The sequence below is a fragment of the Tenrec ecaudatus genome, chromosome 9, assembly GCF_050624435.1.
Source record: "Tenrec ecaudatus isolate mTenEca1 chromosome 9, mTenEca1.hap1, whole genome shotgun sequence".
NCBI classification, from domain to species: Eukaryota; Metazoa; Chordata; class Mammalia; order Afrosoricida; family Tenrecidae; genus Tenrec; species Tenrec ecaudatus.
Window position 1 is genome coordinate 83,560,814 of NC_134538.1, and position 27,139 is coordinate 83,587,952.

Genomic DNA, 27,139 nt, shown 5'->3' on the forward strand with positions numbered 1-27,139 from the left:
TACCAAACATTTTCTTCTCAACCTGTGGGCAGGTGGCATTGTCAGATGTCGAGAGAAGGATACAGGCCCCCATGCTTATGAAACACCCCGTAAAGCCCAAGAGGTGGTCGATGCGCTGGACCCAGTGGGATGCTCAGCTGATGCATTGTGTAGTGTGAGTCACATCTGGCAAAACTCCATGGTGTAGATTCATCAGGCTGATTTTGATAATAGGCACATGAGTGTTTTTCTATTCAAATGGGTTCAACTCTACAGTCACTTGGACTGACTGCATATTAACTTTCACATTAGGTTACTAACAGCAAGGTCAATAGTTCGAAACTGCCAGCTGCTCCTCATGAGAAAGATGAGGCTTTGCCCTATCGGATCGCCATGAGTCAGAATTGGCTTGAAGGCAGTGAGGTTTGATTCGATGGCAGTGTATAACTGTTTATGGGAGTAGAAAGCCCAGTCTTTCTCTTACAGAGCTGTTGGTGGTTTTGAACTGCCAACCATTTGGATCAAAGCCCAATGTGTAACCACTATGCCACCAGGGCTCCTCCTGAGGAAGGATTAAACAGATGAAAAATGCTGTCTTTTGAAGTGTTGAGCACTCTAGCTTAGTCTTTTCCAAAGTGGGTGACACCGCCCCCAGAAGGGCACTGGAACAATCCAGGGGGGCCGCAAAAGCAAATTCTACCCTTTCCTGAACTATGGGCTAGAGTACAATGTTTTGAAATGCAAAGGGAACGCTGAGTAATTTTTTTTCCCTGAAAAGGATGGAGTAGGGAACCTAAGATCTAGTCAGAAGCTACATTGAGAAATAATAGGTTCACATTTTCAAATGTATTTTTTAATAAGGCTTTTTATGATTTTGTAGTGATACATTTTGAGTTGCCCTTGTCTGGCTTGAGAGTGACCTTGTTGGAATTAGAGCTGCTTCTAAGCGACCTCTCTGAAGTACTCTGAGTTTGAATCTATTCCAGCTCACAGTGACCCCATAGCACAGTAGAACTGGCTCCTGTGGGTTTCCGAGGCGGTGCATCTTAACAGGAGCAGAACACCTGCTCCTTCCCCTGAAGAGCTACTGGTGGAATGCTGGCCCTGTGGCTAGCCGTCCAGTATGCAGCCCACTGAGTGCGAGACCAGTGGGGATGCAGACTGAACAGTGACGATCAGAGGATAATGCCAGATAATACATTTATGAAGCCAATCTCGTAATGTTGCAGTGTCTGGGATCCAGAGGTGGTGGTGGTTGTGTGCCAGCCAATAGCGTCCCAGTCTTAGGGACCCTATAGGACAGAGTCCAAGTACCCGATAGGGTTCCCGAGACTGACATCTGTCCAGAGAAGATCACCAGGTCTTGGTTCTTGCAGAGACATTGGCGGGTTAGAATCAACAGCCTTCCCATTAGCAACTGAGCACGTCAGCGTTGTACCACCAGGGCTCCCTGAGCTGGTGCTTTTGGGGAAGGGGAGTAGCTAAATGGAAGCGGGGTTGGGAAAGACCTTTCTGAGGTGGCACTAAAACTGCTAAGTGAGCTCATCAAGGGGGAAAAGTCTTTTTGACAGGCTGGAGGAAGATGATTGTAGGCAGGTGGAAGAGCAGGGGCAAACGTTCTTGGGAGAGAAAGCATCATTAAGTAAACTGCAGCCTCTCCCTTGGAGAAGTTCATGAAGATATGTAAGAAACTTTCATTGTGTTCCTTAAAATGGAAACCACAAGCAAACCCCACTGACCGTCCGTCCGGTCAGGAAAGACACCCCCTGACCTCTGTAATCTACTTGAATTAATACTCCCATTGAAAGGTAAAGTCCAGAAGTGGAGAGCTAGAGAGAGGACTGCTGGTGACTGGGACACAATCGGGTCCTGGCCCTGGCCTCAAGCAAGGCCATTACCTCCCCAGGGACTTTTCCTGCCCCATTTGAGGGGCCGAGAACACCCAAAACATCACTGGTTGTTCCAATTCCCCAGAACTGCATTGACTGCCCAACCCCGAGTCTTGTAGGACACTTTTCACCATGTGCTTGTTTACACGTGTGCTTTCAGCTTCGTGCTCTGTCTGCCAATGGGTCGTCTGATCTTGATGACCCCGCCCTGGCACCGCTCAGAGATGTGGAAAGGTTTGGGATTGCCCAGCGATTGTTCGCCTCGGCCGGCATCCGTCTGGAGAGAGTGCAGGCGTCTGTCAGCGTTAGCATCCTGCAGGACCCACACTTCTTCCCGCTGCTGCTGTGCATCTCCCTGAACGGACTCTGCGCCCAGGGCAGCGGACATGAGTAACATCGGGACGCGTTAGCACAACTGCACCCGGCTGAGGCTGGGTGTCTTTCAGCCGCCACGACGTTGCGACTTTGAGATTTCAGTCTGTTCCCCATTAATTGCAGGTACGGGGGAAGCTGTGATGCGGTAGGGTAGAAGTGGTGCCCTCTCATGACCTCACCTCTGTGACCAGGCACGTACGCTGCACAGTTTCTTTCCATCGAGGTCCGCCAGGGCTGATGGCCCAGGGTCTAAAGTAAATTCCAGCACCTGAAGAGCAAACGAGTCAAGTCCCTTGGAATTCAGCGATGGCATGAACGTGGGTGCAGCGCTGCGCAAGGTTGTCGGTCTTCAGACGTAGGTCATCAGGTTTTTCTTCTGCGGGGTCTCTGGTGGATGGGGGGGGGGGCCTCAAACCTCCCACCTTTCTGTTCGCTCATCAAATGTGCTAATCATGTGCATTCCCCAGAAACTTCTAAAGACCAGGCCATCATCTGGAATCAGAAAGGTTGGGCATTCTAAGCTAACCCACAAGGGGCAGGGCGGGGTTGGGTGGAGGGAGACTTCAAAAAGTTTAAGGAAAGACAATGGAATTTTTGTTCTTGAACTTTTGTGCCTCTCGGTACATTTGGGCCTTTCCCCACCCCCTGAAGAATTAGAAAATCACTTTCTTAAATTTCCACTTTCTGTTGTACAAAAATAGGAGATTGACACTTGGATCCAATAATTCATTTTAAATTCCGAATGCTCTGGGAAGACAATTTCTCGTCACACAAGCGCTATTTTGAATGTATTTCTCATGTGATTGACAAATGAGCTGTAAATGCCACAGATATTCACTGGAAAGAGAACAGAATCTCCACTAAAGAAAAGTACACCAAAAAGGAGAATCTGTTCACAAGACCCCTCTACTTGGGGTGCTCGCCATATTCATTTTATCGCACCTCGGAATTCTGAGAAGAGCCCTGGGGCTCAGTGGTTAAGCACTGGTCTCCCCCTGCTGTAAAGATTCTCGCCGTGCAGCCCCCTGGGGCAGTTCTACTCAGTGCCTTGGGATCCATGGCATGGCGGTGCTTGGGGTTCCCCGTGACTCTTTGGTGAGCATACTCACTCTGTTCAGAACCATAGAAGGCTTGCCTGTGCATTCTGAGAACTTAATTTACACAATACTGCATAGCCTATCAGAGCAAACTTTGACCTGTGTTGTGGGTGTATATTTATTTCTCATGCTACCTTGACTTCCTACTATGACAAATGGTCTGGGTGCTCTCCCAGGTCCCCGGGTGCCCCCACTTCCACCGGCTCTCACTCTCTCAGAGGGGGCAGGGCCGAACAGCCCCTTGGGAGTTTTCGAGACCCTGTAACTCTCTTTTGAAAATCATTTTATTGAGGGCTCTTACAGCTCTTAGAACATTCCATACATCAATTGTATCAAGCATACTTGTATATATGTATATACACATGTATATATGTACACACACATTCAGCACAAAAAAGACAATCTTGGGCAAGGACATAAAGTTGTGTGTGTGAGATGCCTGGGAGTGTTGTGTAAATGTGAAAATGGTTGCGGAAGGAGGACGGCACTATAGCTGCCTTTGATTTGCCTAGTGTTCTGAAATGAAGGAGAAAGGCGGAAGTGCAAGTAGAATATGTAATACAAGCCTCGTGTGGAAAACGAGTTGAGATGCACACTTTTTGACGTAGGAGTTCGTAGAAGCCAGACAGTGGCTGTTTGGGGGAAATAGGTTTTGAGAGGAAGGTAAAGGTCAGAGCGGGGATGTTTTACTCACTGCTTCCTCTTTGAATTGTGTATGGCATTGTTCTCTACACTTAAAACACATACACATTCCTAAAAACCTAAATCCCAAACACAGATTTCAGAAAGAAAGGAAAGATGTCACCCAGCAAGTGCTGGAGGTTTGGGGTTTCAAAAAGGCCGAAATAACTCAGGGCTCTGGCTGTCTCTACAACTGCCCAACACCAGTTAAGGACGAAGATCGGTGCTTTAAAGACCACCTGTTGAATAGAGGGGCGTTGCTCTGTTCCCCGTCTGGGCGGCTGCCAGGCTGCCTAGCAGATGCCTGCAGGAATGTGGTACCCATGAGATGCTGGGCACACTTGTCGTGGGGTGAGGCCGGGACTCTGGAAGGTTTCTTCAAACTAGACAGTATTTAAGATACATCCTTAAAAAGAAACCCCAAACCAATGTCATGATCCTTCACACCACACAGGACACTCACCTTGGTGTTCTGTCCACAAAGCCAAGCACTCCTCACCTGCAAGTGGAAGGCAAGGAAGACCAGGGGCATTACAGCATGTGGCCCCAGTGTCGAATCTCTGGACATGCCCCCTTACATGGCAGAGACTGTGCAGATGTTTTCAAGGTTATGGGCCTGGAAATGTGGAGATTTTCTCTGAAATGAAGGTTATTAGAAGTCAGTGAGATATGGTGAGGAGTCAGGGAGCTGAGACATTGGAGCTTAAATGGTGAGCGCCCCTTTGGCAGAAGGCTATGGATGACAGTGCAAACCCACGAACCATTTGTAGGGTCCCCAGATTGCGTAAACCTCTATGGAATTGCTTCTGATCAGTAATCAAGGAGGTGGGTCATCCTGGCCTCAGGCAAAGTGTGTTGGGAAGTGAATGACCTCCATCTTTCTCCAGCTAGCCCAGGGAAGTGCTTGTATGGTGGCATCCTTGATGACAGGTCAGTCAAAACCTCAAAAGACCCAATAGGATAGGGTAAAACTGGTCCAGTGGGTTTCCGAGATTGTCAACTCTTTATGGGAGTAGATTGTCAACTCTTTATGAGTGGCTGGTGTTTCAATCTTTGCAGTTAGCAGTCCAACTCTCAGCCACTCTGCCCCCCAGGCTCCTCTGCCTAGTCATGAGTCATGCCCTGCCATGCCCTGGTTGCCTAGGTCAGAAGGCTCTGGATCTATCTTCTATCCAAATATGTGTGTCCCAATCGTGGTCCTGTTCCTGCTTCTGTAGTCCCATCTGGAGCTTTGATGTATTAATCTAAGGCCACAATCATGGATTTGTGACAGTTCCCTTTGTTTCACGCCTCATTTAATTGCCTTCCTTTCTGTAAACCCTGGGACACCATCTTGACTTCGTGCTAATGGCTTCCCTCATCCGGATGATGTGTCCTTGTTTTGTCTCAGTCCCTTTCAAGACATAATACAGTCTCCTTAAATGGGCAATTGGGGGGTCTCTTGTCCCCCCAAACACTGTCAACACAAGGGCACCAAAGGCTCAGGACCATGGACAGCCTCTAGGAGCCGAGAACCCCCATCACACACCCCCCCTCCCCGCCCTCCGCCCCAGCACAGAAAGGGGAGCTTTAGTCACAACAGCAGGCCTGAAGTCTGGCGACTGAAGAGTGGGGATTTCCCTCAGGCACCCAGGGAAATGCTTTAGACGATAGAAAATCAAGACAAGCATTTTAATAGAGAAGGATCAATAATATAAATCAAATTTTGTGAAGATACACACGACTCAAGCTTGAGGTATGAAGTTCTGGATAGTAGCTTGGGGGAGCTGAGTGTACAGGCTCCCCATGAGCTCTCTGTCTTTGCTGGGTGGCTGGAATGGTCCCATGTCCCATGCTTTGGAAACAGGCCCTTTCTTCTTGCCAGCATTCTATATTCCAATCTGCCCTTCTTCTCAGAAAGCTCTTCTTGCTGCTGTTGGGGTTTCTTCACTGAAGGGGAGAGCCAAGTGGATGGAGAATGTCTATTTTGCTGGGAAAACTCTCAAACATTACAGGGGTTTACACAGACTGTGACATTTAAATGACGTGCAGAGCTAAGCTGACCTCCTCTGTACTTGGTTACCTTGAAACAACCCGCCCGCCCCAGTTCTCCTTGTAAATGAAATACTACATTTTTCCAATATTAAATATTTATTTCTTGCTATATACAAAAATATTTTACCAGGATATATTTTATCTCACAGATTAAAACTTCTCTCTAGATATCTATTTGCAGGAGGTGGGAGGGTAGGGAATGACATGGAAGGATGTGAAAAGGATGGGAAGCAGTTTCTAAAAAATACTTAATTGCACTGCCAGAAAAGCTCATCACACAAGGACAGCAGTGACGAAGGAGCCACAAATACAAGAACTTGGGTAGTACTAACAATTCATCTAAAATGTCCCTCCCTCGAAACCGAGTTTAGTACCTTACGCAGGCTTGACGCTTAGATTGCTAACAAGTATTTTGCTCTCCATTATGAGAAAAACAACAAAAACTAATCAGGTGTTCTACAAGTACTCCAGAGATGCAAGGATGAAGGGCATGCATTTGTGTTTGTGGAAGGACATATCAAAAAGGTGCCGGGTGCACGTGAGAAGTATAAAAAATCCTAAAGGTTTTCATATTAAACATCAAATGTGCTCAAGGATGTGTAGAAAACTCCACTGATTGCCGAACCCTTGTGCTCGCTCGACAAGAGAATCCATGGTACCTCTTGTTCAAAGCCACGTGGCTGTGGAAACGTGGGCACCGGGGCCTTCTAAAAGGCCCAGCGGCCACAAGTCTTCATCTCGGATTTTAAGCACAGATGTGGCTAAGCGATGCCCTCAAATCCGGTTCCTCATTTGGCCCAAGTTTATCAGAATAAACTTTTGTTTTCAGAGCAACACCACTTATGTTACTGCCCCTTTGAGAAAATGACGGAAAGCAGACATTTTAGCTGGTGACTTCTGGTTGGACAGCGGTGAATTTATAGGGGATGCTCTGCTCCCCCCACCTCCCTCCCTGGAAGGTCAGGTCGCTTCCTCCAAGCCTGCGGGGCACCCTGCCAGCTTCAAGGAAAACCCATTGTCAATGTTTCTGAGCAATCCCAAACAAAGGCTGGAGCTGGTGGGTGGGTGGGGGGTGGGGCGCTCATAAAACAGGCCTGGCTAGATGGACGGCAGAGAAGGGGGGGAAGGGAGACTCCGGATAGGGCAAAATATGACAAAATAACAATCTGTGGATTATCAAGGGCTCATGAGGGAGGGGGGAGCGGGGAGCGGGGGGGGGGGGGAGAGGGGAAAAAAAGAGGACCTGATGCAGAGGGCTTAAGTGGAGAGCAAATGCTTTGAGAGTGATTAGGGCAAAGAATGTACGAATGTGCTTTATACAATTGATGTATGTATATGTGTGGATTGTGATAAGAGTTGTATGAGCCCCTAATAAAATGTAAAAAAAGAAAAAAAAAAGAAAATGATTAGGGCAAAGAATGTACAGATGTGCTAAAAAAAAAAAAAAAAAAGACAGGCCTGGAAATCTGTCCCTTAAAATCATCCTGGGGCCATTGTGAGCCGGAAACGACTCTGGAGCAACTCAACACACCTGAAGGATGGCATCTCCTCCATGCTGCTACCTGCTGTGAATCGTGTGCCCAACATTAAAAGTGTTATAAATCCCACCTCCTACATCTGCGGTTATCATTCCCTTTGGGAAGTTTTATGTGGATGAGATCGTGTTAGGGTAAGCTATTTCTGGAGTCAATCTGAGGTGAAAAAGGAGATCAGGCGAGAACACAAAGCAGCAGAGAGGAGAGAGCCGGCCATGTGGCCGGAAGCTCAGAAAGAGGCTTGGAACAGATTTCCAGAGACTGGGACGCTCCCTCCCTCAGAGATGACATACAGAGCACTTTCCTCTAGAGCTGGCTCTCCAGATATGGACCTTTTGCTTCCTACAGCGCGAAAGAGAACTGTGTTTGGTCCCTCACTTGTGGTATGCTACAGTAGCACTACGAAAACACCACCCCCGGTTTGCCATCAGTTACAGGGAGGGGGAAACGGGGGGAGGACCTCTATTTTCCTAGTTCCAACTTTGAACATAAGACCTTTGGCTTCTACTCTGGTAGCAAAACCAAAAAAGTACACGGAAGAGCTACAACTCTGTGGTACTCAGTCAGTGGTTTTACATACAGCCACTTCATCTACCAATTGAGAAGTGGCATTCATGGCAACCATAGAGGTGGACATTCTGGTCGGGCTGGAGCAGTGGTTCTCAATCTGTGGGTCGCGACCCCTTTTGGGTTCGAACAACTCTTTCACAGGGGTCGCCCGAATTCATAACAGTAGTAAAACGACTGATGAAGTAGTAATGAAAATAATTTTATGGTTAGGGGGGGGGGTCACCACCACATGAGGAACTGTGTTAAAGGGTCGCGGCATGAGGAAGGTGGAGAACCACTGCTCTAAAGGTTAGAAAACAGTAAAAGTTATCGGGATAAGGAAAAAGTTTAAGGGTATTGTCGCCTCTGAACAACTGCCCTTGGAGGTAAGCCGTATTCATCCCGGGCTTCTGCATTATGACAGGGACGCTTGTTGGAGACCCAGCTCTGGGCTTTGGGGTCCACCAGTTTAGTCGGGACTGCTTCTCCCCAATAAACACAACACCCAGCTGCTTTTAAAACTTACCACCAGGGTCCAGTCATGGGGCTGCAGTGAAAGGTGTCAGGCTTAAGAAAAGGGAAGGGCAGCTTGAGGGCGCAGCCAGCAGTTTCCTCCCGATGTAGACCTAACAGATCGGATTGCTTACTTTGATGTGCGGGTTGATCTAGTGGCAAGGATTGGACCTAGAAATGCAAAACTAACAGGAGCCTCCTGAGGGAAGCCTCTTCAGGGCTGGAACTACGCCTCGGAGCCGTTAGGGAACTGAGGGTGTTCCCGGATGGTGCCTCCTACGCTGTGGCCTCGAGAAGAGGCCCACATTCAAGTAATCGGTCAGCAACCTCAGCTAAGCAGACAAGGGCAGGATACAGGGAGGTGGAGGTTGTCAGTGCGTCGACTCCTACTCATGGTGACCACAGATAACAAAAGTGATGAAAGGCCACGCAGTCAGACCTAAGGTCTCAGCAAGCTGAAGCACACGTATCTGCTCTCATCCCAAGAAACCTTAGAAGAGACTGCTTTAGTCGCTATAAGGAAGTATGGCTGCGTAAAGCCCGGGGTCAGAAAGCACCCTTTTCAGTGTCTTACCTCAGGAAGGCGATGCTCACCACGCTTTCCGTGTACTGTACCACAGGCTCATTTTTGATCGTACAGCCCCCAAGGTCATTCCAGACACACAGGTGAAACTATGAATTATGGGGAATTTTAAAGCAAGGAGTAAAACTTGCAGAGTAGAACAAAACTTAAAAACTATAGAATGTTATCTTCAATTGACTTTGATGATTTGTCAAGTATATTGTTGAGAGTTCTGTGACTAATCTCCACTTGTAGTACATAGTTATTTCATTATTTAAAATACTTTCTTTCAAGAATTCCAAATACATTACTTTTTTACGTGACTTCTCAAAGTTCTTCGGAAAGAGAGGAGGGAAGGCGTCATACTTTCTAAGCCTGAACCATATTATAAATTCATGGGTTCAAATAAGTTATTTCCCAGAAGGCCTTATTTCAAGACTCTGTCCCTTTTCCCTAAGAAAGTTAAGTCATAATATGAATATGTTTGTGTCTAATTCCTCACATATTGTTCAGAAATGAGATTAGCATCCTCAAGAAAGATCCAGAGCCTTTTGAAACAATAGTTTCAGACTGTCTAGGAAATTGTATAACTACAAATTTTAGGACACTAGTTAGAATTATATGGGTGAATATATTTAGTTTATTAAACACGTATCTTGGGAGAATTCTACATATTCTACATATAGCTGTATAATATAATGATTAATCAAAACATTTAAAATGGCTCATTTTCTACGTACATAAAACTTAAGGATTGCCTTTTCCATATTTAGCATAAAGATTCATCACTACAAAATTATTGACTCTCTTGCTTGAGATTTCTGGAAAATGGGGTGTTGTCTCAGAAGTCAAAACAAGTAAACTATTATTTTAACTTTTACTTTTCCAAAATGTTATCTTCAGTGTCTGCAGATTCAAATTCATCGTACTTAACTCCATAGCTATCCACCTGAAAAATCAAGCCCAAATGATTGGATCATGAAGTTTACTGGTAAACATTAAAGCAGTACCATTTTTATAATTTTCTAAGTAAACATCACGTTTTCTTTTTTTTAGCTTCACCATTCTCCTGCAGAATGGTGGTGGGTTTGAACCACCAACCTTACAGCTAACAGTCCAACGCTTACCTGCCAGGGCTCTTGTCATTTATTTTCATCGGAATATGTTAAAGCAGTTAGAACCTAAAACCAAACCAAAACTGCCGGAGTCAAGTCCAACTCACAGGGGCCCTACAGGGCAGAGTGGAACCGCTCTTTCGGTCTTCAGAGACTGTCACAGTGCTCAAGGGAACAAATAGCATACTCCCCTCCCCCGCCTGAGGGGGGCTGGTACGTTTGAATCGCCAAGCTTTTTGTTAACTGCCCAATGCTTAACTCACTACCCACCAGGTTCCCTGAAGTGGTCAGCACTTACCCATAATCCATTCACCAGTGTTACACTGTTTTACTGCTAATTTGGGGTGTCTAAATTTACTTAGCCAATTTGCTGGTTTTAAAGAAAATATAAGAGGCTAGCATACATAAGTGCACTAGATCCTAGGATTTGTGGTTTTGACGTCTATTGCTATACTCATACTGGGCTTCTCACAGACCTTCTATCTTAGAAAGCTATGCTCAGCGATTGTACAGAGCTGGTCAAAATAAAAACAAAGTCCCGATACACTAGATTATTACCCAAATAGAGACTGAGCCTGCGTAAGAAAGGGCTGGCAGCCAGGAAATCCTAGTTTTAGGGCAGCATACACATTCCATACATGATTATAAAGTGCTATTTGGAGAAGAAAATGAAAACCACAAGAACCCCTGAAGTTGTTCAGAAAGTTACACCCTGAATGCTCAGTGTGCTTAGTCAATGGTCCACAAAGAATTGTCAGGCACATCCTATTTCTCAAAAGCACATGCATGCGTGTGTGCGTGTGTGCGTGTGTGTGTGTGTCTGGGCTATTACCAATTGCTTAACATCATTTTTTGTCAATAAAGCAGATGATGTTAGACCTTTCCCACCGAGTTGACACTGCCTTGAACATAACGACGTTTCCGAGAATGCTGGGATCTCGGGGCCTCCTTGCCCAGCACAGCACTGCTTGGTTCTGCAGACCTAGTCAGACCTTTACTTTCACCTTCACGGACTCTTTAGAGCAGTGGTTCTCAACCTTCCCAATGCTGCAACCCTTTAGAACAGTTCTTCATGTGGTGGTGGTGACCCCCAACCATAAAATGATTTTCGTGCTACTTCATCACTGTGATTTTTCTACTGTTATGAATTGGGCGACACCTGTGAAAGGGCTGTTCAAACCCCAAAGGGTCATGTCCCACAGGTTGAGAACCTCCGCTTTGAGAGAGATCCAGTGAACATTTCTGAATGTGTTGTCTTTCAGGCTGGCGGTCTAGATCGCAGTGCACTGGCTGCCACTTCATGTTCTATTGCTGTTGTTTAGGGCCATCAGCCAGTTCCAACTCACAGCAACCCTGTGTGTTAGACACAGGGCCCAGTTGTTATGCCTGAGCCCATTGTTACAGGTACTGTCTATCCGTTTCACTGAGGGACTTTCTCCTCGTCATTGATGCTCTCTCTGAGCAAGCCTGATGTCCTCAGAGACAGGCCCCTCCCGGTAACAAGTTCAAAGTACGTAAGACACAGTCTCACTATCTTCCATTCAAGGAGCAGTCTTATCTCTTCGTCTTCCAAGATGGATCTGTTCTTCTGACCACACTATAACCAATCCCAGAATTCCAAGGCACCGAGTCTTCTCTGCTCTCTATTCACTGTTCAGCTCTTGCATGTATGAGGTGCACTGCTAAGATCAAGGTCATAGTTCAGTCCCCCAAATGCTATCTTTGCTTCTTAATATTTTACACGTCTGCCCAATACAATCCGTCGTTTGATTTCTTGACTGCAGTTCCCGTGGGTGCTGACTGTGGACCCAGGTAAAATGCAATCCTTGAAAATTTCAATCCTCTCTCCATTTATCATGCTATCTACTGGTGCCGTGTGAAGATTATTTTCTTCACGCTGCATTATAATCCATACTGAAGGCTGCAGTCTCGGATCTTCATCAGTGCTCCAAGCCTTCCTCTCTTCAGCAAGCAAGGGTGGGCCACTGACATCTGACAGGTTGTTGGTGGGTCTTCTCCCAATCCCGAAGCCCTATTCCAGTGGTGTAACTTCCAGCTTCACGGTAACAAGCAAGCCACCGGAGTACAACAACTGACAAACGGGTAGAGGTCATTTTATACTAGGGGGAATCTAATAGCCATGAACGAAGTACTTATTCAGTCATGAGTACCAATTATAATAGAAGTAATTCTTTTAAGTCCAGATAATTAAAAAGTAATAATCTGCATGTTTACATCACGTAAGACTAAAGCGTGACTATAGCAGCATCTCTACTGTATCACAGTGGGGTGGGACATTGTTTGTGGATGATCTTCTCGTGCTGCCACAGTTATCCTGCTGCTGTTCAGCGGCGCCATGCAGCAGCAGGAAGGGATCGGAGAAGACAGCACATTTCCTGAGAGTGTGGGAATGAGACTTTGCTTAGAATTGGCGGGTTGTAACCGTCAGTCGTAGGATGTGTCCTTGACACTGAGCTGTGATTTCTGCTCTTTGAGACGGCTAAGTTTGTTGCTTACGTCTGAAGTTTAAAAGTCTCCAAATTTATTAAAAGGACATGCCCCATTTTTATCACCAAATTCTCATCCTAGGAGCAACAATATGAATTTGTCTCCTGGCCATGACATTTTGGCATTAAAAACACCTAAAATGTTTCTATTTTAAACAGCACAAGAAGTTGGATGTTCTATCTTATTGTGAAAAATATTTAAAACAATTTGTGAATCCTGTCTACTGCTTTGTACTTCTCCTTCCCGCAAAGTCCCCCAGCTGGTGGCAGCCCTTGACATGGCTTGGCCAAGATGGAAAAACCTGCAACAGGCGGGGCCTGATGCCCATCACCCAACAGAGGTGACCATCAAGTTTCAGTACCTTGCTCTTTGCGTGTGAATACTGTTTCTTTGAAAAGCTAGCAGCAATATGATTAACTTAGCTCAGTGATGAGTGGAATATCTGAATACATGTTACAGACTTTATAAAATTCAAGACTCATAACAGAAGATACTGACAGAGGCGAATGTAACATTTGTATATTATGCCAATGCCTCTAAAGGGAATCAGTAAATTAAGAAACAAAAACATTATTTCCTAACAGCAATGCCAAACAAGTGTTGTTTTACAGAACCTCATACAGACTCGACTTTGCTGCCATGGAGCCAATTTTGACTCAAAGTGAGTGGAATGTGTCTCACCAGCAGGAGGAAGAGGAGGCTTCCACAGGGCAGTTCCACTCTGCCCCATGGGGTGGCTATGGGTCAGAACTGACTGGATGGCAGTGAGTTTGGGTTTTTTTTTAAATGCATGTTATATTTGTACACAATGAGAGCGTGTATGAATGCTTGTGTATATGCATGCGTCTGTATAAACCAACAGCTGGCCTGCATTTCCAAATTTCATGAACTTGGCTTTTGTTATCTCAGACTAATACCCTGATGATCACGTGGCTCACTCTTCAAAGAGCACAAGACCCTTCGCAAAAGCCCCAGGTGGCAAACTCAGAGGCATCTTTAAATGTCACCGACATTTGCAGAGGTGTGATACAATTGCTGATCATATCCTAATCAAATGCTTTCTAAAATAGGACATCCGTTTAGCCAGTTACAGTTTTGTCTGTGAAAATAGCCTGACTTTCCTTGGGTGTTGTTTTCCTGTCAGGCTTTGCAGGATGAGGATGCGGTGGTGGGGTGGTGGTGGTGGTAGTGGTGGTGTGTGTGTGTCTGGCCTTGCTTCTGACCCCCGAGGGACTGTGAATGTGTCAGAGCAGTGGCCGTCAGCAGGCCACTACAACACAGGCAGAATGGTTTCATACCAGAGTGGAAGGCGTGGCTCATCATTTTCCCACAAAAGGCAGAAGCCTGCACATCTGCCTGTTGTGAGGATGGCCGCAGTCCCTGACACGGTGAAGCAGCTTGAGCAGAGCCAGGTGTCAGCCTGGGCTGGGGGAGGCTTGCCGCAGCACTGACAATAACATCCTGCTTCTGAAACACAGTAAGGACGGGAGCAAAGAAGGCCAAGGAGGACTGTCTTCTGCTACAAGGAACCAATGAGCTCTCATTAGCTAAACGCTGGCCTAAGCGAAGGCTCTACAAAAACAAAACAAAACAACGATTTCAAGTATTCGTTATCACAGTGAAAATGTGAGACCACTGTTAGGGGGAATGATTTGAAAATTCCTTTGATGAAAAAAAAAGGCAAGGGCACTAAAAGCAAAACATATACAAAATGCTTCAACGCATTTCTTTATGTGATATGAATAGAAAGGTTATCCATAAAAAGTTAGAAAAATTAAGATAAATTATATATTAGTACACTTTCCCAATCACACTTGTATAAAAATTCAGAGCAGTGTACTGTTATTTCAATCTACAGAATAAAAATGCCCGGGCGAGGCAGATCTCTTCTAGCTCTGCTTACATTTCTCAGTAGAAGGCTTACTTGTTGAAGTCTTTATTATTATTATTTTTTAAGTTTCATTTCAATTGTTAGCCTTATTGAGTTCTCAGTAAACCCAGCTGATGGGGACCCACTGTGGCTCCAGTCTCAGCTTCTCGGTGGCGGCCTGCAGTTTCTCAAAGGCTTTGTCTAGATTGTCGTTTACAATGGTCAAATCAAAGTAGTGGTTGTACGCCCTCTGAATCCGGGCACTTTCATCGACGGTTTTCTTCAAGTCAGAGTCCTGTGGGAGAGTGGAAGGAAATGTTTATTTTCTCATGCCTCTTTTCTTACTCAGAGCCCAAGTGAAAGTGGACATAAGGAATAAGTAGGTTGGCTAGTTGTCTGTGTAACTGATAACAATCCTCAAGAACTAGCCTATGCAGAGTGCTACAAAGCTTCCACCATCTGTTCCTGCAGTCTTCCTTCCAACTGCGCTCGTGTATGCATTCATGAGTCTTCTATAATTTCTTTCGTTGACACGTGGGTAAGACCTTAATTAAAAGACTGCTAGCCATAATTGGAGTGTGAGTCTATGGTAATAAAAGGATTATTACAGCTGACCAGTTTCTGGCCCAAGGATGTCATACTTTTGGAAAGATTTTCTTTCTTTCCCTCATTGATTAGGTTAAATATAAAACCCAGTTTGCAGTGACTGCTAAGAAACCTAGGTTCTATTTTGCTACCAACTTCTAGCAAAGACGGGAATCGTGGAAATGTATTTTGAGGATTAACTTTATGTGCTGTCTGACCGCTACTTAAATCAAATTCGTTGACAACTGTGAACTAGTATTGTTTATGTTTTATAAACTGTTTCTAGTTACACTGGAATAATCTGGGGACTGAAAGAGCATGCCATGGGTTCTGAGGGAGCAAAGAGAGCTTTTCGGAAAACTGCAAATGTTTGGAAACTTCACCACATTTCCTACATCGTCTGCAGATCTTGATGGAACTCATTCAAGTGCCTATGATGTGTCAGAATCGGTTGGTGAGATAATGACGCAGACAGACAAGGTTCTAACCCTCATGGGACTTAAATTCGACCGGGGGAGGATGATACAGATCAAATACAAGACATTTCAAGTTAGAAGAGCACCCAGGAGAGACTAACAGTCCAAAGTGTTTCGAGAGGTCTGCTCAGCCAGTGTGATTAGAAGGCCCAGAGGACACAAGCACTTAAGGTGTGGACAAAAGTAAAAAATCTAGAGGAGTGTCCTGTTATTTCAAAGTACACTACACCAAGCAGCATTTAAACAGTGGCACACATCCAGAGGAGGGCACTGGCCCAGCTGCGTTTCAGACACGGACCGGAGCTCAGCACAGATGGAGGGCTGTGAGGAAGGCGGGGCACAGTCAGCGAGGTGCGCACAGTCCATCCCAGAGGATGTGTATGCGGGACACAGACACCTGAGGGAGTTCAGTAGGAAGGAAGAACTATAAAAGTGCTCTATGCACCTCTATTAACAAACTTCAATTATATGGGGGAGAAATCAAGGCATAAAAATAAAAAACAAACACCTAAGCCCAACTCTGTCTCAAGTTGGGGCTTAATCACACAGATAGAAATTATATTTTTAAAAATTATTTCAGTGACTTTAAAACAAAATAATTTAAGATATATCCTAAGCACAATAGAAAGAGAAGCCTGAAATAGTAAACTTCTCAGTGAATTATTACAAAGGTTAGTATTTCTGTGATTATTTAGAAACCATATATACACACACACATGTGTGAATGTAATTTATATTCACATACTTGTATGATCTAATATAAACTAAACTACATTAATGTTGTCAGAAACCAGGATTTTCAGTGTAAGAGGGGAAAAGGCAAATAGTAAGTCAAAGGGCTTCAGGTTCTCAGATCTGTTTCTACAATCAATCTGTAAGGTATGCTGCTATGGAGTAAGTTTATAAATAAAATCTGGATTCACAGAGATGTGTCGTTGTCATGGACTTGGTGATATATTTTATTTTTTAAAGATTATGATGGATATTCATTCTTCTTTGATACTAAGGAGGATTTTGTGTGGTGGGTTAAGCAATAAGCTGCTAACCACAAGGCCAACTGTTCGATACCACTAGCTGCTCTGTAGAAGCAAGATGAGGCTATCCACTCCAGTAAAGAGTTACATTTTATCATTTGCTTAGCTATCTAGGCTCAACTGTCCCATTAAATATTCTACTGAAGTGAAAAAATAAAGTCAAAGAAGTAAAAGTAAAATATAATTTGACTTACAACTGCCAGACCGAACTAATGATGCATGGTGTCTAAGAAAGGAAAAATGTATTTTCTGCTTCTGGCCAGGTTACCTCGACAGATCCCTCTGACGAATGAACCACGGGGTCATCAGAGACTACTGAGTTTTATGATAAAGGCTCAGAAGTCAACTTAAATAGGCCCCTCATAGCCGAAGACAGAACAACTTGAACATCAGAGAGAATAATAATGGACCTAAGTACACAGTGCACAACTCTTTCAAGCATTTCCAGTGACTTTAACCCAGCGATTTGACTGTCGCTGCCGAGTGGGATGTGCCCTCAGGGGGAACACGCTGTCCACAGTAATCACGCCATCTGCTTAGACTGTTGTGTGTGCTCCGTAGGATAAAGAGAATGAGCAGTGACCTAACAATCTAACAAATCCTAGCTCTAACATTCACAGCGGTTTTGAGAACTGGGATACTCTTGAAAGGAGTTCTACGTATGAGACAGAAGCAGGTGTTTGAAGTTGCTCTTCCCATTTAAGTCATGGCAAATGACAGGAAATGAAAACACCTTCATTTTGTAAAATGTGGGGGGCACTGGAATGATAAGCAGAATGGGAAACATGGGGGTTGATGCCCAGCGAGAAACGTAAGCTCTCAGAAAACAATAGCAGCATGCACATTGGATAGCAACCCAATGTTGTGCCCCATACAACAGCAGCAACAGTGCCCGGCTCACAGATGGGGCCCGGCCGTGCCACTCCGAGTGTGTGTCGCTCTCCACAGTCCTGACAATAGTCCAGTCCCTGCCTCAGACTCCTGAAAGGGCTCGCTGGACAGCCTCTGTGACAGAGTTCCCAACCTACACAGTCTATGTTCTGGTTATTCTCCCCCTGCATCCACGTGGCGCACAGTTGGGCTGGTCTGGCCGCCTCCGCCAGGCCTGAATGACTTCAGAGCCCTGGAGAGAAGAAGCTATGTGAAAATAACCCTGCCTTTAAATGGGAAGTACAAATAGGAATTCACTATATCTATTTCTTGAAGCATAAAAGAGAAAGGCTTATGTTTTGCCTCCGTCTACCTAAAGGACCTAGTAACTAGAAACAATCACAAACCCTCTGACGCTGTCCTCTGCTGGTGCTACCAGGCAAGTGTTTGATCACTAACTGAAAAGTGGGTAGTTTGCAGCCACTAAGGACCGCCTGCTCCCATCGGGATTCACAGTCTCGGACACCCTCAGTAGCAGAGCTACGACGAGTCAGAATCGAGCCCATGGCAGTGAGTTTGTGTTTGAAAGGTCGATGCAATGTGCACAGCACTCATATGTTTATGGCTTTAAAATGATGCACTTTGAGGACTAAGAGGTGCACCTGACCAAGGCATTTTCAATTGCCTTACACGCATGTGAAAATTAAACACTGAATAAGGAAGACCAAAGAAGAATTGATATTTTTCAACCTTGGAAGAGGTATAGCCAGCATGCTCCTTAAAAACACGGAGTCACCAGGCCTTGTAACAGGACATCATGGTTGGTAAAGTGGAAGGGCAGCAACAAGTAGAAGTACATGTAGTCTGCCAATCTTATTTTAATCCTGATCAGAACAAACCAATTTTTAAAATTATTTATGTTGGGGAAATTAAACATATATATGCTTGCAGATATTAAAATTTACTCATTTTAATTTTAGGTGTTAATATTGTTGTGGTTAAAAATTTTCTCTAGAAGTAAGTGTAAAAGTGTTTGTGAACAATGTGATGTAGAAGGTTTGCTTCACATAAATCAAGGTGAGGCAGAAGTAGCCGAATGAATCAAGAATAGCTCCGTGTTATTTAAGTAGGGTGACGAGCACTGGAGTTCACTTTACCCCTCATTTGTACAGAATAACATTTTGTTCATAGTCTGAAAAGGGAGAAGAGAAAACATGAAACAGAAACTAAGAATAAGAACACCTAACTCTACACTAGTCCTAAGCCATGTGGTGTTAATTGTTTTAGGGTTTCCTCATTTGTAAAATCAGGAGGTTGAATGAGTATGCATGTTTTCATGTTGGCTTACTTCATTTCACATCTCATTGCCACTCACTGCCATCGAGTCAATTCTGACTCCTGGGGACCCTCCGGGCCAAGGGAGAACTGCCGCCATGGGTTTCCTAAAATGTGGCAAAAAGGCCACTTTAATGGGCACTGTGACTCTTCACAGGGTAGAGAGCCTCATCTTTCTCCTGTGGAGTAGCTGGTGGTTTCGAACTGCTCCCCTATCAGCAGTCTAACACACAACCTACGATACCACCAGGCCTCCTGCCATTTTATATGAACAAACACAATAAACCAAACTCATGCTGATTCATAGCGACTCCTGTAGATTTCCGAGGCTGTCACTGTTCCTGGAATCTGTCCCCCGTGGAGCTGCTGGTGGTTTTGAACTGGAGACCATGCTGATCACAGCCCAACTCATAACCACTACTCCACCAGAGCTCCTTCATTTCATATAGGAGATGCAAAATGGTGTTTTTTTAAGTAAAGATTTTGCAACTTAGAGCCAGATTAATCCAAATTCTAACTATCCAGGGAATACACGTTTATTCTGCAATACCTCATATATAATGTATTCATTTTGTAAGTATGATCACATAGTGTTAAATAAACTCAAATGAAAAGAAAAGTTACCCCCCCCCAAAGAGAAAGAAAGAAAATGAGCTGTACCGTCAAAAGCTTGGTGGTGATCCCAGCATCCACCACAGCCCTGTGCATGGCTCGCAGCGTCTCCAGCTCAGGAGCGGCAATAAATACAACGTAGGGCATGAACTCCGATGTCCTCAGCACCTTCAGTGCCTGTGCACAAGGAGGAGTATCAACCAATTCATACGGGCTTAGAATCTGAAACCTTTAGTAGAAATCAGTGTTTATCTGCTTTCTTCCTTTAAAGGCTAAAAATGGTTTTGAAGACCTGTCCCAGTTTTGCCCTTTTGATTCTCAGCAGCCAGCCCTTCCCTACAATGCTGTTGCTGCTTTGCATTGCCCAGTCCAGTCCAACTCACAGCCACGCAATGCACGACTACAAGAAGCCGCCAGCTCCCGCAGCAGCCTTAGAGTCGCTGTGGTGCCGGAGCCCAAACTAGCCCAGCCCAGCCCTAGAAGAGGCACTCACTCTGCACCGGACCTGCTCTCTCTAGTCTGATGCCCCGGAACAAAGGAAGGTATGAAGCTTCATCATGCCAAAGTCAAGGGGCCTGTCAGCCCACTCTGTGTTTATTGTAGCATTGCTCATTTTGAAAATGCAGAAGTAACACATACAAATCCATATACAGCCAGACTATATTACATTGCAGTTATAAGGAACCAACGGATGTATAATAACTGACATGAAAAGATCTTTTAGCAAATATGAAAATATTTATATAATTAACCTGTATAGGTCTTTTCCATTTATGGAATAAATGAAACAAAATAAAAAACACATGACACTGTGTGTGTGTGTGTGTGTGTGTGTGTGTGACAGCAAAGGAACCCAGGTGGTGGCACGATGAAGCACTCCACTGCAACAGGGGGTGAGCCCTGCTCCCTGGGAGGAAAGGCCTGCTTCTGCAGACTGCTGCCGAGGAGGCCCTCTGGACAGCCGTGCTCGGTCACACAGAGTCGCTGTGTGCCAGAATCAACCCGCTGGGGAATCACAACAGCATAGAGCATGGGAAAATGACGAGAAAGAAATATACCTATTGATATGTACATCTGAGTATGGAGGTGAGGCTGGGCAAGCAAGAGACTCGAATAAGAATGAAATGAGTATGTGAGAGTGAGTGTGTGTGTGTGTGCGTGTGTGTGTGTGTGTGCGTGCAATGAGAGAGAGACTCTCTGGTGGAGGGGTAACTTCGATGCTTTATCACAGCCGTGCTTAACTTTTAAACAAATGCATTCATGTGTTACTTGAACAAGTAAATATATTTAACAAGCTACAGCAGACCTGAGCACATCACTTCTATTGCTATCCACACTTCTGTTGGTTAGAGAGTTCTGTAATTAGCTGAGGATGAATAATGAGGTTGTTTATCATGTAATATAGGGAAAGACTCAACAGCATCAGGAAACAGAAGCAAACACCACAGGAAATAGAAGTAGACCCACCCCCAAAAGCTTTAGAATCACTTCAATTTACCTGTGGATTGACATCCAAAATGCAAGTTCTTCCAGTTTGCACCACTTCCAGAATAGAATCGATCTTCGTTCCATAGAGATTTCCTTCATATTCCCCATGTTCCAGGTATTTCCCAGCTTTAATGTCTGCTTCCATCTCAGATCGTGACACAAATTTATATGCCTGGCCATCTTTCTCATCTTCCCTTGGTTTCCGTGAAGTAACTACATAAAATAACATCAAGAATTTGAACAATGAGATTCAAGAAGTATAAAATAATAGACTAGAATAACAAGGTTTTTCCATTTAGTGCCCTCTGAATTGAGGCTATGCATCTTTATGGGGTTGGTGGGTTTGAACCACCAACCTTGCCATTAGCATTACAACCCTTACTGGACAGTGCTACCTGGGCCCCCTGTAGGGCAGGAGTTGGCGAAGTAAAGCCCATGGCCAAACTTGGCCTGCTTATTATTTCTGTAAATAAACGGTTGCTTTCAAACCACGAAACCCACAAAGCCTCTAAGATTCACTATTTGGATCTTCCATAGAAAAAGTTGCTGACTCCTGATTTACATGAGCTTTTAGGAGGTACTTGCCAAGAGACAATCTGTAACAAAACCATGCTTTTAAAAGTAAATGTGAAGCTCAAAATAGGATTTATCTTATTTTAAGGTGGACCTAAAATTAAGTTTTGAATTATGTTGAGCCTCAATAAGGATGGAGCACACTGAAAATGAATTCCTTGGGGCCAGCACCCCCTTCCTATGGAGTCTGTCATGCACGTTCTCCCATGCCCTTTATATGTCCGAATTCCCAACAAGTCCTTGGTGTTATTAACTGTCATTACCCACCTTCTGAGATAGAGTTTACTCCACAAATAAACCAACCCTCACAGGTCCTCAAAACCAAACTTCCCCACTAGTTTCCTGCTCAGTAAAAAACAAGAGGTGGGAGACCCTTTCATCTACTTTATTGTTTTATAATATTTCCAAAAGTCAAACCATGCCTTTTTGGCAGAAATATAATGAACCCCAAAAAGCTAAAACAATATTGAAAAAGAACAAACTTGGAAGACTCAGAATTTCTGATTTTGTAGCTTACTACAAACTACGGTAATCAGAACAGTGTGGTCACGACCTAAGAAGAGACATCCAGGTGAATGGAGTACGATGAAGGATTTATAAATGAATCTCCACATCCCGTCCATTTATTTTTGAAAAGGGTGCCGGAATAGTTCAATGAGAGTCGGAGGTGGTAAACTAAACTGGGGCGGGCGGCAAATTATGTCCATGGTATCTGATAAGATACAGTCTTTCCTTGAACTTGGTTGGAGGATAATCTCGTGGGGGGTGGGGGAGGTGAGATCTGATGATTCCTCTCAGAAGAAATAGAACAGCTTCACAAGAAAGCAGCTCATTTACCAAGAGTTTGGGTCCTTCCAACAAAAAGTTACTTCCGCCCCGTCTCCTAGAGGAAAGCTCAGCTGGTTACCAAGCCTTTCCCCGGGCTTCCAAGTGGATTGAGTACTTTAGATTATGAAAGCATGAAAAAGAGGAAAAAGCTTCTTCTAGATAAGAGGGAATCCTCATAAAACAGCACAATACATAAACAGAAAAAGCAATTCGGAGAGAGCAGCGATACTTGAGCCTGTAGGAGAAAATAGATTTTAAAATCTTACAATGGCAAATTTAGAATATCTAGAAACACAGAAAAACCTGCTTTCGCCAAAGCAAGGAAAGATGGGAGGAAAGAAAGTAGGAGACACCGTTCTGGGGAAAACCCCAGAAAATCATAAAGTATAATCAGTACGAGATGACCCTGTCCAGGTAATTTTTCTTAACTTTTTATTGTGCAGTCTGTGCGGGTATACAGAGCAAATCAGCTTTCTGTTCAATAGTTCATTTCATTTCCTGAAGTCCTCTCAGTGCAACCCTCACTCGTCCCAGCTCCTTCCTCAGCTTCCCATCTCCATGTCTCCTTCTCTCAGCACTTCTGAGCTTTGTCCCAGGGCAAATGTTGCCCTTTTGATCCCACATATGTGGTCCATTAGTCTAAGATGTGTGGACCCCACTAGTGTTGCTGTTCCCCTTATATGCATATCTGTTGTTTGGATGATGAGTGATTTCAGGGTGAACTCGGCACCACATCAAAAGGGTGACTAAGGGTCACCGTCTTGGGGGTTTCCATTTGGCTCTAGCTAACCAGTAAATTTGGTCTCTTTCATATTTTTCTCCTGTTCAATCCAGGATCTTCTGATATGATGTCTTTCATAGTGTTTGTTGGTTTCTGTTTTTGTAAATTTTGCTATTAAATGCTGGGGTGAAATGACACTTCATTGCAGTTTTGATTTACAATGGCAAATGATCGTGAACATTTCAAATGTTTGTTGGGTGCCTTAAGATCTCATGGTGATTTTTTTAAGAGAAGAAAAGTGACAGAAAAATACATTAAAAACTAAGACTGTGATAATGAATCAAGGATGTTCATCATTCAGCTACTATAAATTATAGAGAAAACAGAAAGGATAAAATCATTTAAGCAATAATAAGAAAAGTCTCTAGAGCTAAAGACATGAATCCCTGGCTTGAAGAGTGCTGATCTTTAACATAATGAGTAATAAAAGATGCCCACCAAGTTATATCATTAAAATACTTCAGGACACCTAAGATAACAAAACCTGAATGCTGCAGGACTGGATAGGGCAGAGGCTGTACACTGGTGCATATGGGGGCTAGAGGCACAGGGAATCCAGGGTGGATGATACCTTCAGGACCAGGGGTGTGAGGGGCGATGCTGGGAGAGTGGAGGGTGAGTGGGTTGGAAAGGGGGAACTGATTACAAGGATCCACATGTGACCTCCTCCCTGGGAGAGGGACGGCAGAGAAGGGGGGGAAGGGAGACTCCGGATAGGGCAAGATATGACAAAATAACAATGTATAAATTACCAAGGGCACATGAGGGAGGGGGGAGCGGGGAGGGAGGGGGAAAAAAAAAAGAGGACCTGATGCAAAGGGCTTAAGTGGAGAGCAAATGCTTTGAGAATGATTGGGGCAGGGAATGTATGGATGTGCTTTATACAATTGATGTATGTATATGTATGGATTGTGATAAGAGTTGTATGAGTCCCTAATAAAATGTTTAAAAAAAACCCTGAATATTTCTAAAAGAAAAACCACATTATGTATAAAATACTAAGGATTAGAATAGAATTTTCAACAAAACTGAATACAAGAATATCTTTTGTATTTCACAATCAGCTTACACTGTCAAGTACATGGCAGGGGGGAACAAGTGCATCTCCAGATACATATATACTTAAAAACAGAAATCACATGACATACCGTATATACTCGAGTATAAGCTGACCTGAATATCAGCCAAGGTACCTAATTTTACCACAAAAACTGCATTAAAAATGTGCTGAAGAACTTGGCTTATACACAAGTATATAAAGTATATCCTTTCTTGTGAAGTTACTATAGGACATGCCCAATCAGAACAGGTCAATGAAGAAAGAATGAGATATTGGAGCTAGTAATGGCAGCTTTGACACAGAAGGGCAACAAGAGATACACTCCTCACAGAGAGCCTGTAGTCAGCACTGAATCAGGAAGGCAGGGTTCTGAGAGATGTCTCTAGGTGGGGGAGGAGGGGACTAGGAGGAAGGAAATTACAACTTATAATGGCGTTTTCAGTTTAATTTGCACAAACACACACACACACAACTCTATAAAAAAAAACAAGTAAAAGGAGGGGTGAGGTGGGGCAGAGATGCTATTTGGATGAAATTTGATTGCACCTGGTAACTCCCATCAACTGACCTTTCCCTGAATGGATCTGTGAGAAGGTGGGGGAATAACTGTGAACCGGTTCCCTGCAGTGGCTTCCTGCTGCATCATATAAAATGAATCCACTGAGAAGGGGGGTGGGCTATGATCCCAACGCCGGCAAAAGCCAGGAGCAAAGAACACATCCTCTGAACCAGAATCTGGCTTACGCCTGCCTGACCTCTGGATTTGGGACCGACCAGCTCCCACCACGGTGTGAGACATTTCTTTGAACTTTCATGAGTTCTGTGGGACATGGCAGCAATGTGCAGAGCCCAGAGCCAAGAGGGACTAGTCTCAAGGAGGAGTTGGTGGGGGGGTGGGGTGGGGGGGGAATGGAGCAGACTAGCATCTTGCAAGAGTTGGACTTTGGGGACCTATTACATGTCCAACTCTTTAGGCTCATTTGGTATTAATTCTTACAAAATAATTACCACAAAAGAACTTTTTAAAAAGTATATCTCTTTAAAAACTTGATTAGAAAACCTGTGCATATATCAATTTGCTAAAAATAATGCTTTCTTTTATGTCATAACGTCAGCTTTGAAATACTTTGATCACAGTGAGGTTTTTACATTATTAAAGACTTAACTTAGACGTGTCTGAATTTAGGAATGTTCAGTGCCAATAATGAGAGCCAAAGCCTTACACTGAGAAATTATAAGACAGATATGGGGGCAATGAAGGAGTTACTCCTCAAACCCCTAAGAATTTTAGAAGTAAGAATTTCACAGAATCAAGTCTTAAAACACACCACATGAAGGCAGCCACACTCTAAAAGCCACCGATCAGAAAAAGCAATGGCCTCAGACTAAGATCTGACTCAAACTGGCCTGAAGAGATGAAGAGCGCTAAAGCAATGTTGTGCTAATTAAAAGGGGCCTTGGTTAGCAATAGAAGTACAGAGAAGGAGGCGTGAGAGGCAGAATTAACTCTCTGTCTACACTTTCCAGGACAAGGTCTATGTATGAGTGGGTCTTAAAAAGTTAGTGGAAAAGTGGAATAAAAAGATAATGGGGTTTTCCATGAACTTTGTGAAGTTCCCTGTAGAGGCGCACACATCTCCACAATAAAGACAGATGTTTATCAGTCTTATAGTTGACAATAGCACTCCTTGCTCTGATTCCATTCCCATAAAGCATTCTAGCTCACTAGTAGACTTTCCATGTACATATGCAAATGGACAAGAGAACAAAGATCACAAAATAAGTATCTGGTTCACTAACTAAGCAGTTACACTTCACATCAGCATTCTGTATACGTATACGTCTATACATTTATTTTACACACCTATATTTTAGACCTTAATTAATGCTGCCTGCTCTGGAAGATGACTCACTGTTGACATGCTACCAAAGAGCAGGTTTCTGGCCTTGTAGGGTGGAGAGCTACAGGCACTCACAAGGACTGCTGCACAGGGACTGCTCGAGGAGCCAGTATGCTTTCCTGTCTTTACGATGCGATAGATGTAGAGTCCCTCGGTTATGCAGAGGGTAAAACACAACTTACAAAGACACATCACTTAGACAAGAAAAGAATACTCAGTTGCTGGTAACTTTGCCACAACTCTTCCATTTGAATTTCATGCTGACGTTTTGGGACTGAGTGCCATCAGGCAGCAAGCCGACAGGGGGCTACAGCTAGAGAATTACTTAGTGTCTTAAATATCTTGTTGGTTCATTTCCACTAGTACAATAAAAAGCTGTTATTATTATCGAAAATAATGAATCCCATCTGTTCCCCCACATACTCATACTCTTAAATAGCAAAGGAAAGCTAGAATACTTACATGGTACCGTAGTTCCAAATCTCATGGGATTCAATACTATGAACCTGTTTTTCAAACTTCTTCGCCCCACACCTTGGGCTCCAATCAATACTAATGTCTTTCTCTGGAACGGGGGCATTTTGGCCACCTCCTCATATATCTGGATTTCATGACGATCAAATTCTAAATATAAAAGAAAATCGGATAATATGTCCATCAGTTCCTTTACATACATGAAAAACCTTTCTGTTTAGGAATGGCCCAGTTGTCTTGATAATGAAAGATCACGTGAACTGTTTACCTTAGTACAGACTTGCTTCTTACAGATTTGGTAAAGTACAATAAATTGGTTTTTATCTTGATTTAAATACCTGCTTCCATGCCTATGCCCTTAAAATCCAAGCTGGAAAAATGCCTCTGTGCTTTATCCTTATCAGATGTTCTAGTG

The 27,139-nt window shown here is 44.0% G+C and overlaps 2 protein-coding genes across 3 annotated transcripts in view; one reads left to right on the forward strand and one right to left on the reverse strand.

The window, feature by feature from the left end:
• The window catches only part of GSDME (gasdermin E), a 78,020-nt gene extending 70,868 nt beyond the window's left edge, over positions 1-7,152 (forward strand). The window contains exon 11 of the mRNA XM_075558284.1: positions 2,029-7,152. Coding sequence (XP_075414399.1) covers positions 2,029-2,262 — 234 coding nt within the window. The 3' untranslated portion in view covers positions 2,263-7,152. The remainder of the gene's footprint in view (positions 1-2,028) is intronic.
• A 7,605-nt stretch (positions 7,153-14,757) lies between these two features.
• The window catches only part of PALS2 (protein associated with LIN7 2, MAGUK p55 family member), a 102,045-nt gene continuing 89,663 nt past the window's right edge, over positions 14,758-27,139 (reverse strand). For both annotated transcript variants that reach the window (XM_075558282.1, XM_075558283.1), the window contains 4 exons: positions 26,713-26,874; positions 21,118-21,320; positions 19,668-19,796; positions 14,758-15,002 (listed from right to left, as the gene is read on the reverse strand). In XM_075558282.1, coding sequence (XP_075414397.1) covers positions 14,826-15,002; positions 19,668-19,796; positions 21,118-21,320; positions 26,713-26,874 — 671 coding nt within the window. In that variant the 3' untranslated portion in view covers positions 14,758-14,825. The remainder of the gene's footprint in view (positions 15,003-19,667; positions 19,797-21,117; positions 21,321-26,712; positions 26,875-27,139) is intronic.